General features: G+C 45.1%; 1 protein-coding gene across 2 annotated transcripts; it reads right to left on the bottom strand.

Moving 5' to 3' along the window:
• Nucleotides 1–212: 212 nt before the first annotated feature.
• Nucleotides 213–17067, bottom strand: cd99 (CD99 molecule). 2 transcript variants are annotated; one of them, XM_040175295.2, is made up of 13 exons: nt 15982–17067; nt 13299–13331; nt 11439–11495; nt 10573–10605; nt 10397–10438; nt 10140–10178; nt 8793–8843; nt 8273–8344; nt 6518–6547; nt 6360–6380; nt 4144–4260; nt 3988–4041; nt 213–2760 (listed from the first exon to the last, which is right to left on the bottom strand). In XM_040175295.2, exons 1-13 carry the CDS (start codon nt 16043–16045, stop codon nt 2732–2734), a joined length of 642 nt encoding a protein of 213 aa, XP_040031229.2. In that variant the 5' UTR covers nt 16046–17067; the 3' UTR covers nt 213–2731. The 2 variants fall into 2 exon arrangements, with proteins under 2 accessions (XP_040031229.2, XP_040031237.2); XM_040175303.2 differs by lacking the exons at nt 213–2760; nt 3988–4041; nt 4144–4260 and adding an exon at nt 5223–5984.
• Nucleotides 17068–17124: the final 57 nt, after the last annotated feature.

Raw genomic sequence — 17124 nt, 5'->3', positions numbered from 1 at the left:
GGATAGTAAACGGAGCATAGAACTACATGAAGGCACGTGCTTTACTAAGATAATGCAAAGAAGTGGGACGCGGCTCCTATTGAAATAGTAACTTCTTTCTATGGAGGAAACTCCATCTTTGTGTTTGTACATTTGCGAAACCAAAAAACAGCGTAGAGTAAAAAAGTCTCCATAAACTTTAGTCCCTCTGACAGCGTGGTCCAAACGCAGAGTAACTGTACAATACCGCTTTATTGGTAACATGTAAACACTTTAAATCCACACACAAAAGTAACATTCGTTTAATATACCTGTGAGACATGACGAGAATCTTCAGGAGAACATGCGGATAATAGTGAAAAAGGCACACTGCCAAACATCAATCCCAAAACAGAAGTCAGCAAGCAATAACTCGCATTATTATGAAGTATTTACAGCTCACAAGGGTGCAACTCTTTTTAATATTCTAGCATCATAACAACAACCTCTGATGATGATACTGTATGTGCTGAGGGAAATGAACCATGCAACAGGCCTATGACTCCTTCCTGGAGAAATACACGTGTGAAGTCCTCTGATCTTGAGGGGGCATTACGATCACTAAGGGACGTGGCGGAAGTGGCAAAGATGATGGAAGCTCAGTTGCATATTTAGACACACAGCAGCTGCAATGCAACCGGAGCATGAATGGACAACAGTGTTGACGTGCTGGGGAAGTGTGTTTTCTACTTACATGCTGCTGTGTGCTCAGCAGCCCGAGCCAAGCGGCGGGCTAAAAGAAGCTTGTTATCCGTGGAGGTGAAGTTTCATAGTTGATGTAAAAATTGGGATTGGTGCAGCTTTAAGAAGATACAAGTCAAATTATGAACAAAATCGAATAACACAATGAAAAACCAAAAGCTCTGTGTGTCACATCAACGTGCGTGATACAGAGGGTCGTACTTGTTCCGCATGTACACATGTAACATCACCTCACAAGCAGCATTTGATATTAATAAATCTCTTTCTGCTAGATTTAGATCCAGCTCCGTGACATGGGGACGGCATTGTTGAGATAACTGTACGATCTGGGGGATGCTGTCCTCGACGGGTTCTTCTTTCATGCGTTTTTCCTCTGGTCATAGTTGTGCGTTGGCTCTTATCACTGGGTGTTCACAGTGCACCTTTCTGTGACATGAGCTTTATCTGACAGCCAGGACCTTCTTGTATTTTTCAAACTGGTATTCGGGTGTTGCATGCTGGTACTGGTACCCTTAAAGGGTAACCCTGTAATTCGAACGCTCCCACCACAGCTGTTGCATAACCACAGCGAGCATCCCCTCGTCACCCACATCATGAGGTTAGACAGCCAACAGCGTCCATTTCTCTACGTAAAGTTGTGAGACGCGTACAGTAACAGCTGGCCCTGCTAAGTGGACATATGATCATTATTAAATACAATAAAGCCTGTTTAGCGGCTCCCATCTGCAGCGTCGTCCCTCAACACTGGTGAGATTTAGTCACTCCAATCACAAGCAGGGGGAAACGAAGCAGGGTTTGTGCTTGGAAAAGGTGTGTGAGAAGAGAGGGAGAGGCAGCATGGCCAGCTGTCGTTGTCATGGGGACGCCCTAGTTTTGCTGCTGACCTGGTCCAGGTGTTTAAAGGCCGGCGCATGCTTCAGCGTCTGCGTCGTTGCGTCGACGCACTCGTTTCAATTCATGGTTCTGCGTGTGTTGCAGAGCCATTTACCGCCAGAACAACAGGTGGAGTAACGTGTTTTGTTGAAGATGACCTAGAGGGTCACGTCTATTTATTTATTTGTTTATTTATTTATCATAGACTTTATTGCCCCGTGCATCGCCACTGCTGCTTTTCATCGTGGACACATTTGTCCCGTATTTTCCTCCACAACTTTGTGCACCTCTCGACGGCGATCTCCCTCCGTGAATCCAACCCGCTTCTACAACCCGCCAATGACGGCTTGTATAAGCGCTCATATTTACGCATTTCTTCTGACAAAAGTTCTTAAATCTGATCCGTTCTCTTGTAAACATTCTTCGTGTTAATAATGGCGGTATTGTGCTATGAAAACGGAAATGTGAGACTCCGTAAAGGACGTAGTTAGCGGACCAATCGCAGCCTGGTGCGCTGCGGGAGTCGAAAGCGACGCAAGCCTAGAAAAATGGGTCAACACACGCAAGGAGGTGTGAAAAGACACGCAAGGGACACGCAAGGGGGTCTTGCATCTGCATCGCTCTGAAAACGCAGAAGCATAAACTAGGCTTAAGGCAGACTGGTGAAAACCACAGGGGGTCGGTTCACTGAGAAAAAGCATGAAATGTCAGAGGCAGACATAGCAGACGGGTCCTGGGACAGTAAAGCAGAGGCTCTCTCTCACACACACACACACACACACACACACACACAGGTTGGTTTTGATCGAAGGGAACAGAACAATCAAAGAGAAAGTGTACAAGTATTTTCAGTGAGCGTCTGACGCTGAACAAAACACACAAATGAGGAATATGCATGATGCACTGGGTAAGATATGAATATGACATATACAGGCGGGGGGAGACACCTCAGCTCCTCAGCATCAGCCGAGGAGCGCGGTTGTGTGTCTGTGGTGTGCGTTTCAGCATCCAGTGAAGGGCCACAGGACTGTCCCGTCTCAGACCAGACGTGGGACCAATGACAGCGGATAGGAGGGGGTGGGGGGGTCGGAGAGAAGGCCAGCTGCGAGGAGGAGTCCCACTGACTGTCCCAGGGTGTCTAGGAGGTCTTGAGCAGGTTGCTGAACACTGAGAGAACAGAACCATCAATGGATTAGGAATACATTTTTTTTTACTGCACTACTACATTCATCTAGTAAAAAATGTATATATTACACCCATATATATATATATATATATATACACTATATAGGAGTGTAACGATTCCTTCACTGAATCGATTAATCGATTTATATTCCTGCGATCCAACTGAATCGATCTATTCGCCGCAAATCGGCATTCCGGACAACATATACCGATTACAAACAGATTCCGATTGAAATGGTACATAATCGATTGTATCGATACTTGGAAACTGCACATTGGATTTAAGCACAAAAACGTCATGGATGTGTGTTTGTTTGTTTGTTTTTTAGCACTTTAGACACGTTAAACGTTACTCGATTCAGTCTGTCTGTCTGCGACGTCATCAGTACGCAGCGGCAGCCGCGTGAAACTCTGAACAACAAAACACAGCGTGGAGGAGACGACTGCGAGCGAGACATTTACAAACTAACTTATCGATCCAGCGTGTGGAAACATCTTGGCTTTTGCAAATACGGAGGTGTTCTAAATAAGTCGGTCGCTGTTTGTAGAATATGTAGAAGACAAATAAAAAACCACAGAAACACGAGGAATCTTTCCGGCCATCTACTAAGGCGCCGTGGGATTAAACAACGCCGACAGTCAGGACCTCTAGCAGCGTTACCGCTGCAGCAGCAGCAGCAGGTAACTCCAGCTCTGCAGACACCTCAGGCCTCGCCAGCACCAAACTCAACATCACAGTAACAATTGCCAAGTTTATCTGTAAAGACATGCGACCCTACAATGAGGTTGAAAATCCGGGGTTCTGTGAATTGATCCGAACATTATGTAATTTTTGTGTAATGTTTACATTGAAAATGGCACTTCATATAAAAGGTTAATACATTTGCCATCAATTATTGTTTGCTTGTTTATAATATCCATAATTAATTTAAACCTGATTTCCTTACAACAGGGATCTCAGAAACTTTGCCTGCACTGTCCAGTAAAGTCACTGAATCGATTTCAAGTCACTGAATCGAATCGTTCTAAATTAACCCAGTTCGTCCATGGATCGAATCGGCAACTATCTGTATCTATATATATATATAGATATAGATATATTTTTTTATCTTGTGGGCCCTGAAATATCATTAATAATAATACATCAATAACATAGCACTGTGCATAGGGAATACTTTTACATCACAACCTGCAGCAACATGAACCCACCTTGGAGACCGGACTGTGCGTCGCTCTGTCCTCTCCCGCTCTCTGGATCTGCACCTACGCAGACAACACGGGTCAGTGTGAGCAGCTTCCTGCTGGTTTGGGGATTTCTTTCTCTGTGGAGTGGTGACTGTGCCAGATGAAGAGCGGCATACTGACCTCCTTTCAGCTTGAAGCAGAGCTTCTTCTTTTGGTAGGCAAAGTAGCTGGATGCTGCTCCCAGCAGAGCCACGCCCACGGCGCTGACGATGCCCGCAATCTGTCCCGGTCCAGCTTCTGCAGGACACAACACACACACACACACACACACAGTGTTACAGCAAACTGCTGTAAAACTTCATCTGCTCCACATACCTCTTGATCTATTCCCTCCACTTGATGGACACATAACACCATAAATGTTTCTGGACCTGTAGAATGTCGTAACCTCAGTTTGCCACCAGGGGGCGGTGCACGACTCGGTAGGTGTTAGAGCTACTTGAGGCCGCAAAGAGTTCCCAGAAGCCACTGCGCCCACTGGGCAGAAGGGCTTTGTGAGACCAGCCAAGCAAAGCTCAAACAAAGAGAGTCAGTGAGCAGCAAGAACACCTCAGAGAAAGAACAGGGAGAGCGAGGCATAAATGGGAACACGCCCAAACTCCAGGGCAGGGTGTGGCACACATATGCACACACACACACACACACACACACACACACACACACAGTCATGAGCGAGAGGAGTCGGCTGTGATCGTGCTGTGTTTTAAAACAGGGCGTCACCAGGGCATAAAAAAGAGATGAAGACAGTGTTTTTCTTACACACACACACACACACAGGTTGTTTATATGCTAGTTGTTTATGAATTATCTGCGTATGAATACAGGAGGAGAAAACGTGTTTTTCTCCTCCTGTATTCATACGCAGATAATCTTGGTGTGTGCACGATTAGAAACATTTGGTTTAGTGAATTCACAATGTCCCTGCATCATCATTATAGTGTATTATGGTGCTTTTATATCATGTGATATATCACTGTGTGCTCTGCTATTTCTTTTACACATCAGAGTATTTTGTCATTGTTCGTGATGAAGCTGTTAAAAGACTTTGAATGTTTCTCTGAGGCTCAGCTTAAGTCCTGGTTCTAATACAGAGCTACAATCCAGCCGGCCCCTGAGGCCCCCCAGTCAGCACAGTGTGTGTGTGTGTGTGTGTGTGTGTGTGTGTGTGATGGTTCTGCAGTAACAAATCAAACACAGTGTGAAGTGAGCGCTGAATGTTGCCTTTTATTCATTATGCTTCATACGTCTCATGACTTACACAATGTAATCATCTCAGCCGCCTCACAAATCCCACAAAGACAAAAGCTTCTACTTCAAAGAACACGCCCCAATAAATATCCTGACTGGTCCCAAAGAGAACGCAGAGAAATACCCATGAGTTCCACGGCCAGTCGATGAGCCCCGTGAAGAGTCCTGACCTCTACCCTAACAAGCACACACCGTACGTACAGATTCTACAGCTGCAGGAGAACTCCACAGAGCCACACAGGGAGTCATGAGAGCTTATTAAAAACAACCTACACGGGCAACTCTATTCTACAGTCTCACACGTCGCGAACAACAGAACAACACTCTTTCACTTCACGTTACACACATGGAGACAGGTTTTCTATGTGAGACGCTATGAGCCAAGAGGTAAAAGCAAAAAAGAAACAAAAAAAGGGCCGATGCTTTATACACAGCACACTGTAAACCTGAGACAACTTAAAGGGAGAGTCCACCAGCACCAAACTATACGGCTGATCTGCGAGTCGATAGGAGGGGATATCTTCGGAGGACATCTACCACCTCCACATGGCCGCTGTCAAAGGCCCTTTTCTACGGCCCGGCCTGCAGCAGATCCATGGCCCGCTCTAACAGAGGCATCAACGATTTCTTTAAGTTGGATATCCACATATAGAACTCCTCTGGCATGTTAGCGTTTAGCGTCTTCAGGATTTGGCCCCACAGAAGTTCTGGATCTGCAACGACACACAATCGAAGCAGTGTTTTAGCCAGAGACAACCGGACCGGGGCGACCAGAGACGAGACCCCTGAGCCGGCTATCAGTTGATCCTCAGAGACACCACATAAGTCAGGTGAACATGTGGACAAGACCCACGATTCAAATAGAGAGTGACCAACGTAGATCGCCGCCGCGAGTAAAGACACAAAGACCACCAGCACAACAACTGTTGGCCCCCGCAACGAGAACACCAATCCTCTCAGGCGGGAAACTGCAAATTGCCAACAAGACGGAGAGATGAGTCTGCAGGGAGACGTAACGATGCCCGCACTGACACAAAGACAGGAAGCAGCCCAAGAAGAGCACAGGGAGAGACGGGATATAGACTTACCTTTAGGCTCGTCGGCTCCACCTGAGAGAGAGACACAATGCAAAATCCAGTATGAGGAGAAGGACAGCCGGTAGGTTGCTATTAAGGCCTCTGTGCTCTTCTCTATTAACTATGATTAACAACAGCAATGGTTTTATGACCTGAAGAGTGAAACGTACCCTGATTGTAGCCGGAGTCCCCTGCTCCACCTGGATTCAAAAGATAGGAGGTAAGGGTGAGTCAGGGTAGTGTGTGTGTTAGGGAATACTGCTTATTGTGCTATTATCATTACGCCATATACTGTTTCATTGTCCTGTTTTAATTGCGTTAAAACAGGAAACGGTGGACTCAACTGTATTTTCTCCACCAAACTGAAAAGCAAATCCAAAACACATTTGCAGACACTCATACGATGTCTGACGCACACATACATTCACCTGTGTAAGCTGTTTTAAACCTTGAGTCGACATACCCAGTTTGGTGTACAATGCCTTTTGCTATTACTGCTGTACTACTGACCTTTTTAACAAACTCATCATGCTTACATAGTTCACTAGCTCAATACAAGGAGACTGCATGGGGACGTCTAGTCGGAGTTGGCTGTGATCGAGTGAAGGCTCTTGTACTGACCGGGCTCCCCTTGCAGCAAGTAAAACTGACAAGTCGACTGAGTGTCTTTGTTTCTCGTGCTGTGATTGTTCTCTGGTGTAATCAGCAGGGTTCGTGGTTTCTAACTACGACCTAACAGTGTGTGGCTCCATGTATACAGCCAGGCTACAAAAGCTGCTGAAAAGCAGCCATGTGTCTCCAAACAGGCTGCGGCTTTCGGTTCCCTTCCCTCCCTCTGCTGAAAGAACTACTAATGACTTCAAGGCCCGGGCTGAACCAGAGCACGGAGACACCACACAAAGAGCGACAGGAAGCGTGGGTACAGGGGCGGAGCCTAGGTCTCTTCACTTGGTCTCCTGAGCCTCCCGGGATTCACATGATGTCACAGTATGGGCATGGACATGAGTGGGCAGCGGTTAACCCTGTGAAGCCGGTGCCGCAAAATAAAAGGTCATGGAACAGGACCCTCATACGTACAGAGAAACCCAACATGTACCAAAGTTATAGGGCCATAAATCATAATGAGACTCGTTAATACGTATGCTATGCAAACTGGAACAACCTGCTTTTCTATCCCACCGGCAGGTTCTGAGGAGGATTAATAAACCAAAGTAACCGAATATACAGTACCAGTCAAATGTTTGTACACACCTGCCCATTCAATTCCATGAGAAGGTGTGTCCAAACCTTTGACTGGGACTGAACTTATCCCGTACGGAGGACAACAGGCATCTTAACATTGTACAAGCATAACTTTGCCCTGGCCTCAAGCATAAATCCACGAGGAGCTCATTACCTGTGCGCCTGTGCACGTGTCTCTGGCAGTATGAGGCGTGTGTGCGCATATGAGCTTCGGAGGACTAAAGGCACATACCAGGAGACCACGTCACCCAGTGTGAAACCAGTTCAACGTCTCACTTCAAACCAACAGGGACACACGGTTCACACGTTGGCACGGACTGATCATGATAATACAGATAAATAATGAGAATAAATTATCTGGAGACACTCAGCTCATGTTACTTTAGACTGGACGGATGCATGCTGGGAAATAATGCAGCGTATCATGGCCGAGAGTGTCCTTTCATGATAAACTATCATTAAATTATGAGCTGGGGGTTCGTCAGACCAGACGTTGTTTATTAAACCTTCACTTCTCTGGTTGTAAACTGAGATCTAAACTGTGTTTGACTCACAATCACACAAAAACTCTACAGTTTGACAGCTCATCAAGGCACCACAATAATAACTATGCTAAACGGTACAGGAAGTGTTATTTCCACAATGCAAATGGGGGAATTTGGCAGGTGGTGCTGATGTCCTACCTCCACCTCCCTCGGGCTTGTAGTCTCCACCACTGACGTCCAATAAGTCGGAGTCACCAAAGGTTCCTCCACCTTCAAGAAATGAACAACACAGTGTCAAACCAATCTTATACCACTCTTAAACTGTGGATTACAGTTTTGGGATGTATGTAGTAAAGCTGACATGTCCAACCCGGCTGTTATAGATATTACAATCTACAATCTTCTTACTATCAATTATCTCATTACTAAAAACAACAAGGTGTTCTCAATAGCTCTCACATTTATTTAGATGGACGGAATGTTTGGGAGCTTGGTGACCTTTGACCAGAACATTCTAATCATTTCTTGGAATGGAAGAAAACCTTTGTGGTGAGTTAGAATAAATGAGCTCACGGTGTTGCTGAGATACAGAAGAACAACCTAAAACATGAAGCCTGGAGCCACCACATCACCAGCGTGAGGAGGACCAACGCTCTGAGGTCTTAGCTCTGAAATTTGGATTTATTGAAGAAAATTAGCAGATAGATAAAAGACTTACCTCCACTGCTTGGTGGCTTCACAGCAGGTTTATCAGGTTTGGGTTGAGGATCTGTGGGTACAAAGAGGTTGTCGCCACCAGACATTTAGTGAACACAGAAAGAAAGCCGATCCATTACAACTTAGGAATGCAGCAATAAATGAATTAACAATTCCAATAAATGATTGCCATACTCTGAAGTCCAATCGAACCTCAGGTTTAAAGCCAGAAAGAAGGGCGGTTTACCGGTTTCAAATGTCCTTACGGTAGGAACTTTTCACGCTCCGTCATACCGGTGCCTGCGTAACGACTGTTGCCGCTCTTTGGAAGGCAGCAAAATGTATAGTTCCCCGCTCACCGCCGAGGGGCCAGTGGTCGGAGCGATTTGTCTAACGTGTATTGAAATTAGGGTTGCCACCCGTTAAAATACGGAATCGTCCCGTTTTTGAGAATAAAATAATGCGTCCCGTTTTCAATCAATACGGGACGCGGTTTGTCCCGTATTTTCCGAGCTGTCGTCAATGCAGCATCCTATTTGTCCCCGTATTGGGTAATACTCTACACTGCCATCGTCTTTCTAACAACAATTAATAAACGACAAAAAACACTTTAACAGGGTAAAACACCAGGACACAACAATTTGTGACAAATAAACAATTTGTAACATTAGTAATTTTACATTTATAAAATGACGCTGCCAAACTGCATGCTGGGTACAGCTCGCCCGCTATCACAACAAGAAGAAAACACAGAAAAGAGCGATGCAGGAGGAACAACGAGAAACCAGAGATGCACCAAGAGAGGAGCGGCCTGCTGTGAGGGGGGTGTTTGGTGTTTTGAAAGGCATACGGATCCAAGTTGAAAGAAAAAACAATGTTGTTGCTTATTATCTTTCATACTTAGACAAACAAGACATCTGTTTAAAATAGTCAAACATTAGTTCCGTCGTGAAAGGCTAACTACAGCTGCTGCAGTGTAGCCTTGCCGAGCTTTAAAGTAACGCTGGGTTACCACTGTAGGTAGTAAGCAGGTTAAAGAACTTTGTTCTAATCATCACATACAGATGGAGTAACTATTTATCTAGCTAATAAAAGCCTTTGACCTCTCAATTCAACTCATCCTGAGAGTCTCTAGGGGTTCAGGGTGGTGCTGAAGGACACATTGGCTGGAGGACAAGTGGCCACAGACACAATGGTGTAATGATACCAAGTTTAATCCATTCCCAACCATTGTGCTTTGTGTGGAAGATGTATGGAGATGGTCTAAGAAAACAACATGTTCACCAGGCAACAGACGTGGGCAATACTTGGGCTTTTGATTCATGCAGAGGAATGCATCTCATATTAGAACCATTTTAAACTTCCTTACCAGGGCCGAGAGCATCCTCCAGATCCAGTCCAGCGCCACCTAGAACGCACAGGACACAAAGACCTCACTCATGAGATAATGCTAGTCGCATCTTTGTTTTTTTTGTCTTTTTGCTTTTATTTTGAAAGTCAGCGAAGTGAGACAAGTTCACCAAAAGTCCATAGCCCTTCATCTATTGGAGTGACACACCCACAACCCCAAAACCATTTGTCTCTACCAAAGAATCTTCCAAACCACGAGACGTACGTTAGACCTACCAGAGTCTCGTGAGCTTGGTTTCTTGGGTTTTACAGTCGGATCTGTGGAGGACAACACAACTAAGTCTCATCTTGAAACCACACACTGAAAGAATGTTTCAAATATCGGCTGACACCTTTTAAGGTTCAGGGTACGAGAGAGACACAGCAGCTTTAACGTGCACAGGGAACTTTACCTGGTCCAAAGGCGTCGAGAAGGTCCAGCCCACCTGGAGGGGAAAGGGAGCAGAAGAACTTTAGTGGTCAGTCACACAGCCGCACCCCATCAGGCTACTTGTCATCACAACAACACCATCAAGCAGGAAGTGGCTGCATCCGATCTAGAGCGAATTTACTACATCTCAGTCTCTATGGTTTTCCCTTCCATTTAAGTAGTGTAGACAAGGCGGTTCAGGTGTGGATCTGTGCGATGGCACACAGGTGTGACCACCTGTGTGCCATCGCACTGCGCTCCATTGTAAAGCGTGTGTGACATACTCATTGGGAAATATAAAGGGATGGAACTCTTAACACAGCACAAGTGGAAAACAAATTTAATAAAGAGGAAGTGCCTGCTAAATAAATATTTTTTCAACCCCCATTTATGCAACCCCTTTTCCTCAACTACTGGATGCTCACAACATTTAGATTCAAACATTCAAATGAATCATGTTCCAATTCAATTCCCCTCATGAGCGGTCATAACGTTGGAGATCCACAGACTCTGTCGCAAACTGGCGAGTCGCGACCATTGGAAACATCCCACAGTCAACATGAGTATGCAAAGGCTTACACGTTAGCATTTAGCTGAAAGCACCACGGTGCCAAAGCCCCACCCAATGGGATTCAGAGACTTGCTCCCCTCAGTGCTCCCGCTGCAGTGTTTTCCCTAGGTTTACAACTTGGAGGGGGGGAGTATTCGGGCAAAAAAGTGATCTATTGCACTTTTTCAGGGAGGGGGATTTGGGGGGCTGTTATAATGGTAGGGGGAACACTGCACTGTGTTCATGTGGTAGTCTAATAATAGAGAAAGGTCCTCTGTGGCAGCTGGAGAGATACAAACCGTCACTTTTGGGCTTCTCCGGGGCCTTCGGCTGCTCTTTGGGCTTTGGAGTTGACACTAGGAAACAGAAAGAAGTAAGCGGCGTTACTATTAGCAGCCCAACTGTCTGTCACTTTACCTCCATGTACCATGACCGCAAACATTCACTAAAGGTCCACTTAGGGGTTTTTTCCTGCCTCAGCAGGAAGGGTTGCTAAGTAGTGATGGAGACGATGGACATCAGTGGAGTTTCATACTGAGCAACATCCGCCCCCCAGAAGAAGACCATGTGACTGAAAGCTCCAGGTTTTTATTATTTATTGACGCTCTAGTGTCTGCTGCACATTTGTTCAGTGCATTAAAACACTCATCAGATCACTGTATAGAATGTGAGTAGATCATAATTAGTGTGCTCCATCGCCTCACAGAGGCAAAGCATTACAGAGAACATGCTCTTAGTTTACCTGAAACGTAAAGAACCCACAGTACATAAACCCATCTTCAAACAAAGGACCCGATATGAGTCAGATTAGATCGTGTGGTATTTAGCTGATGTAGAATTAGCTTACTTCCATTTGGCTATTATCCATGTTAGCACAAAGACCAGAGATCCCCATAAACTCCCTACCGGATGGGATTCACAGGGTCTCACCCGGGTCCCGGTTAAGGCCTGTCGCAATATGCGATAAAATGACATATCGCACACTCTCTGAAATCGCATGCAATATTTTTTGTTGCTGCGATATTCATTTTACATATAAATAAACGTCACCAACATTTAAGTTGGCGAGACCAACTTAAATGTTTCAAGGTGACAAGGCGAGATGCTGAGCGGCGCTCAAGCGCGTGAGATATGGAGCTTGTTTCATGGCGCGTCGGAGAAACAAAGCTGGCGTTCTTGCCGAGCACTTCATGAGATTAAAGAGCGAGAGACGGTGCCCTTTTCTCTACAGTAGCTGAACCATCTTAACGGGGAAAATAAGTTATTCTAAAAGCAGCCGAAGATTTAAGGCGTGGATGGCGAGGGGGGCGGCGGGAGCGGACGCACCTCGCAGCAACGATCGGACCCTGAAAGCACCGTCTCCACCGATTCTAATGTCTAACTATTCTGACAAATAAAACGTTATTTGTTCTTTGAAATAGCGCACTTTTATTACTATATGCTATTGTATTTTCATTATGTTATCAGTGGCATAAAATAGTCTGAAAATGGCAATAATATCGCATATCGCAATAAATGTTGGTGCAATAATCGCACAACAAAAATTTGATATTGTGACAGCCCTAGTCCCGGTCAGGTTACTTACCATGTGGACCAGGCTATATATAGATGAGAAATTCCCTCTGGGAACAGGGACATCACTATGAGCTTCTTCCCTATACTAGTGCGTTAGTATAGACTCATGTTGGGAGTCACGCTACATGTGATACATGTGTGTCAGGCCTGGGGGAAAACGCTGCGTCATCAGTTAGGGCTTTTGGAGTTTTAAACAGTTAGTTTAGGCAAAATAGTTCTAAGGGGGTCAAATAATAGGTTATTAATGAGAAAAATATACATTTAATTCTCTAGAATATGAACAAAGCAGACCTAGGAGGAACAGCAGCGTGACCTTATTGATTATTTCCGTAGCTGAAATTGAGTTCTTTTATTTATTATTAGTATTAGCTGTCCTATGATGTGATATTACTGTGCACATCATTGAGGTAAATCTTTAAAGGGAACACCCATCATATCATCTAAAAAGCAACACAGCTAACAATGACTGGTAGAGGCGGCGGGTTGTCCAGTGGCAATACACGGACTATGGATCAGAACCTTGTAAAAGCCCACTTCACACATGTGAACTATTGTATATGTCCCGGTGCAGAGAAAGCGCTCACCTGGATCGTCCAAAGCATCAAAGAGGTTGAACCCTGTAAGAGGAAGACACGAGGAACATCATTAAAAACTGTAGGCCAAGCCACCGTAGACATCGGCAATAGATCAGCTGACCAGAAGGTCCTCTCCTTCATAGTGGAAGCACATGTGTTCATGTGTTGTAAGGCGTGCGCTGCACTGTTTTGCTTGGTTCCTATGGCGACGCTGACTGATACACCGCAATGCTTTGAGGCATGAGTCACTAGGACCAGCAAGTTGCTTCCCCCTACAGAAAGAGCAGAGGCCAACCCTTTTTACCCAGGAGGCAATGGGACACCGTCTCTCCTCTTGTGAAGCTCTGGCCTTCATGACAGGTCACCGTCAGTGGTTCAACATGCACCACATCAACGCTACCTCCCACACTGCCAGGTAGCCGCCATCGGTCCTCTGAAAAAGGGGCCGACTACTCCTTGAAGCAGCTGCAAAAATGAATGCATTAATTGCAATCCTGAAGTAGACTAACAAAACAGAACCCAGAACCAAAGAGCCACGTGAAACTCGCTGGTAATCCTAGTAGTTCAAAACACATAAACCGTGGACGCGGTACAAGAGGACCGAGGCTCCATCACAGTTTGTTTGTTCATGTCAATAATGAGACTTGTGAATCAAGTTGGATATATTTCTCTCATACATCACACAACGTCAGATCATTTCTTCATACCAACAGGGGTTAGAAGCCGGGTTCAGCTCACATGATTCTTATGGTTCAATATAGCAGCTGAATAGTAAATACATGTTTGGTGATGAGGTGTTAGGAAAACCTAACCAGGTCACTTTTATCAGATTGCACTTATAAGAACACATTGGCTATGTATAATTTTGTATTTAAAAATGTACAGAAAAGTACTGTATTTCAGGCCGGTTGATGAAATTGACATAATACTACTACTTTCTTTTCCATTTCCTGATTGAAACCTGACTAAAGTACTTGTCTTTTGTGGGTTACAGCATTATATTTAGGTTTAGGTTTATCACGCTCCACACGCTATACCAGAATGTATCACAGAAATAAAGCTCACTGGTATTGGATACAACATATCAGCACTACTGTAAGCCACAAAATATCATCCTCGCCTATTTCCGTCAAATAGCGTGCTGAGTCTCTCTCATGTGCGTGCCTGTGGTTTTCTGCCACACAAAACAGTGGCACGGACTCAGCTCGGAGCAACTTCAGCCCGGATATTGTCTTTCTCATTGTTTGCTTCAGTCTGACGCTGTCCGACAGCAGGTACAATGGAGCTGTGGCTACTTTGTCGGTCCAGTTCTCCTTTACAGCCGTGATTTAACTAAAACGCGCTGCAGCGGGCTGACAAAGCACGATCACAGACTGTGTATGAGAAGAGGACAAAGTCACGGGGACATCTCCTGCTGGTTTGACATGTTGGGGGCGGAGATAAGAACGACTGTTTTACAATGAGCTTCCATAGAAAGATCTCAATGAAATAGTTAAAATTGTAAGATGAAAACACAGACAACACCCAGACCAGACAATGCCATTAATGGACCATCATTTACTGTATGAACATCATGCTGTATTGAAGACTTCTCGTAACTACAGATTGTGATCATAAACTCATGTTTACAATGATTAGTGATTGAATAAATCCAGAGAGAAGTAGAGTCATTTTCTCATAGACTTCTATAGGACCAGAGGAGTCGCCCCCTGGTGGTCAGTAGAGAGGATGCAGCTATAACACATGAAGCTTTGGCTTTACTCTACAGAACCATCGGTGGCCCCCGAGCCAGACCCGCAGATAGCGCTCCAGTTCATCTGAAAGGTTGAATTGGGTCGAGGTCAGGGAACTCAGGTCTCTATTTCTTCAAGACCGGGTGATTGTCATGTAAACAGGAAAGGGCCTGCCACAGATATGAAGACACAATTGTATTCTGCAGCTTAGGATGTCCCTTAAGGAGCCATTAGGAGCCATGAAAACATGATGTTCTAGTCCACTGCTGTAAAATGAGAACAAGCTGAAACTGGGCGCCACCCACCCCCCCTTAAAAATACCCACTGTAGCTTAACACTACATGGACCTCATCATATTCTACGATCTCATTTCATCTTATCCAAATAAATCACTTGTTTCTACTTCAACCTTCATTCACATGTAAAGATGCATAAACAACATGAACACACTGGGTATGCAATATGGAAAATACCCAGTGACAACATTGGTCATGTGATTTTTTTCCTGAGGTATTTCCAGATTTTTCAGCAAATCGGGCAGAGTTCACATAGTCTCCCGTTGGAGCCAGGCGGGGCCTGCGCAGCTCCAACACAACGCACATGGTTCTCCATCCACTGCTGACGTCGGCCTGGACCCACGCTTCACCTGTGTGGATCAGGTCCCGTCAGAGGAGCCCGTAACTCGGTCCGCAGGGGCCCCTTTAGGGTGTGAAGCGTGGACGAGTGTCCTCACAAGCTTCCTTTCAAGTGTAACCCCCTCCTCCCCCCTTGTAACGCATTAATAACAACACGACTACTGCCACACAAGCAACTGATATGCAAGGTTACATGTTGTGGCCTTTGTAAAAACAAAAAACTCCTTGTGAACTTTAATGATCTCACCTACGCCTTCAGTCACACACCAGTGAAAAACACCATAACGAGACCTCCACACCCCGGCGCTGCGGTGGGGATCTTACCGTCGTCCGTTAAAGTTCCAGTAACCAGTAGAAGGAGCACAGCGACCCTCAGACAGCCCGCCATGGTGACCGTAACTTCTGCTAGCTCCGTTAGCTTCGGGCGGAGAACCTGCGGCGGGTGTTCGTGGTCTCAGTCCGGGTCCAGACTGCTCGGCTCGGCTCGGCTCGGCTGGTGTCGGTTTACGGGTTTGGTGGGTGTGAGTCAACTTCTCCTCTGGGTGCGGTCACCTCGTCACAGGGGCGGCTCACAGGAACCGAATGGAGACACACGTGTGACTTTATCTAACTAGAAACAGATGCTTGTCGATTCATTTCACGCCGGACTGCGTTGCATATGAATTATTACAACCGGCGCAGATATATTTTCAAACCGAAGCTGTCACGAGGAGAGAAAGCTGCGTGTTGTTCATAAATGTCTCCCCGCATGGACATTTTCACAGTAAAGGTCAACGTTATAGAAAGTGTGTATGCGTCTGTAATGCAAGCATGCATGCCAGGGTACCATTACAAGAGAAGTTATTTAATGAATATTATAAGTAATCCAGGGAAAATAGGAGTGTTAGTAACAGTGTTGACTACACGCAGATATATTTTCCTTAATCTATGTACACAGCAATTCTCAATAATCGTTGGACTGTTTGATACAATATGTTTAATAATATAGTTTAATCAAAGTCAGAGAAAGCCACAGACTATTTGCCTTTGGCACTAATATTTTAGTTTTCCACCTCCAAGTAAATGAGCACACGTATTCATATCTACCAGTAGGTGGCAGTATATTTGTATATTTGCTCAGCATATAATATTTGTTCGAATTAAATTGTTACAATATTTGAACGGTTTTAATAGCTGAAAGTGTGAAAGGGGTGAAAGGTTCCACACGAAATAGAAGACTTCTTCTTCTTCTATTTCTTCCGTGGCATCTTTCAACTCCTTCAACAGAATCCAACAGACTCTGTTGAATCCAACAGATTCAGTGTTCTCGTTTACCACGGAAACCTCACTGAGGATAAGAAAGGACTGCAGAGTTTGGGGAAGTACAGGATTTTCGTATTACTATCAACTATGGTAGTATGCGTCCTCCTCCATGTATTGAATAAAGTGTTTAAAACCAATAAAATGAACCTTTTCTGTCAGTACAGG

Source organism: Gasterosteus aculeatus, chromosome 1, assembly GCF_964276395.1.
Source record: "Gasterosteus aculeatus chromosome 1, fGasAcu3.hap1.1, whole genome shotgun sequence".
Lineage (NCBI taxonomy): Eukaryota > Metazoa > Chordata > Actinopteri > Perciformes > Gasterosteidae > Gasterosteus > Gasterosteus aculeatus.
Note: the sequence above shows the minus strand (reverse complement) of the source record. Positions and strands in the feature narration are given on the sequence as shown.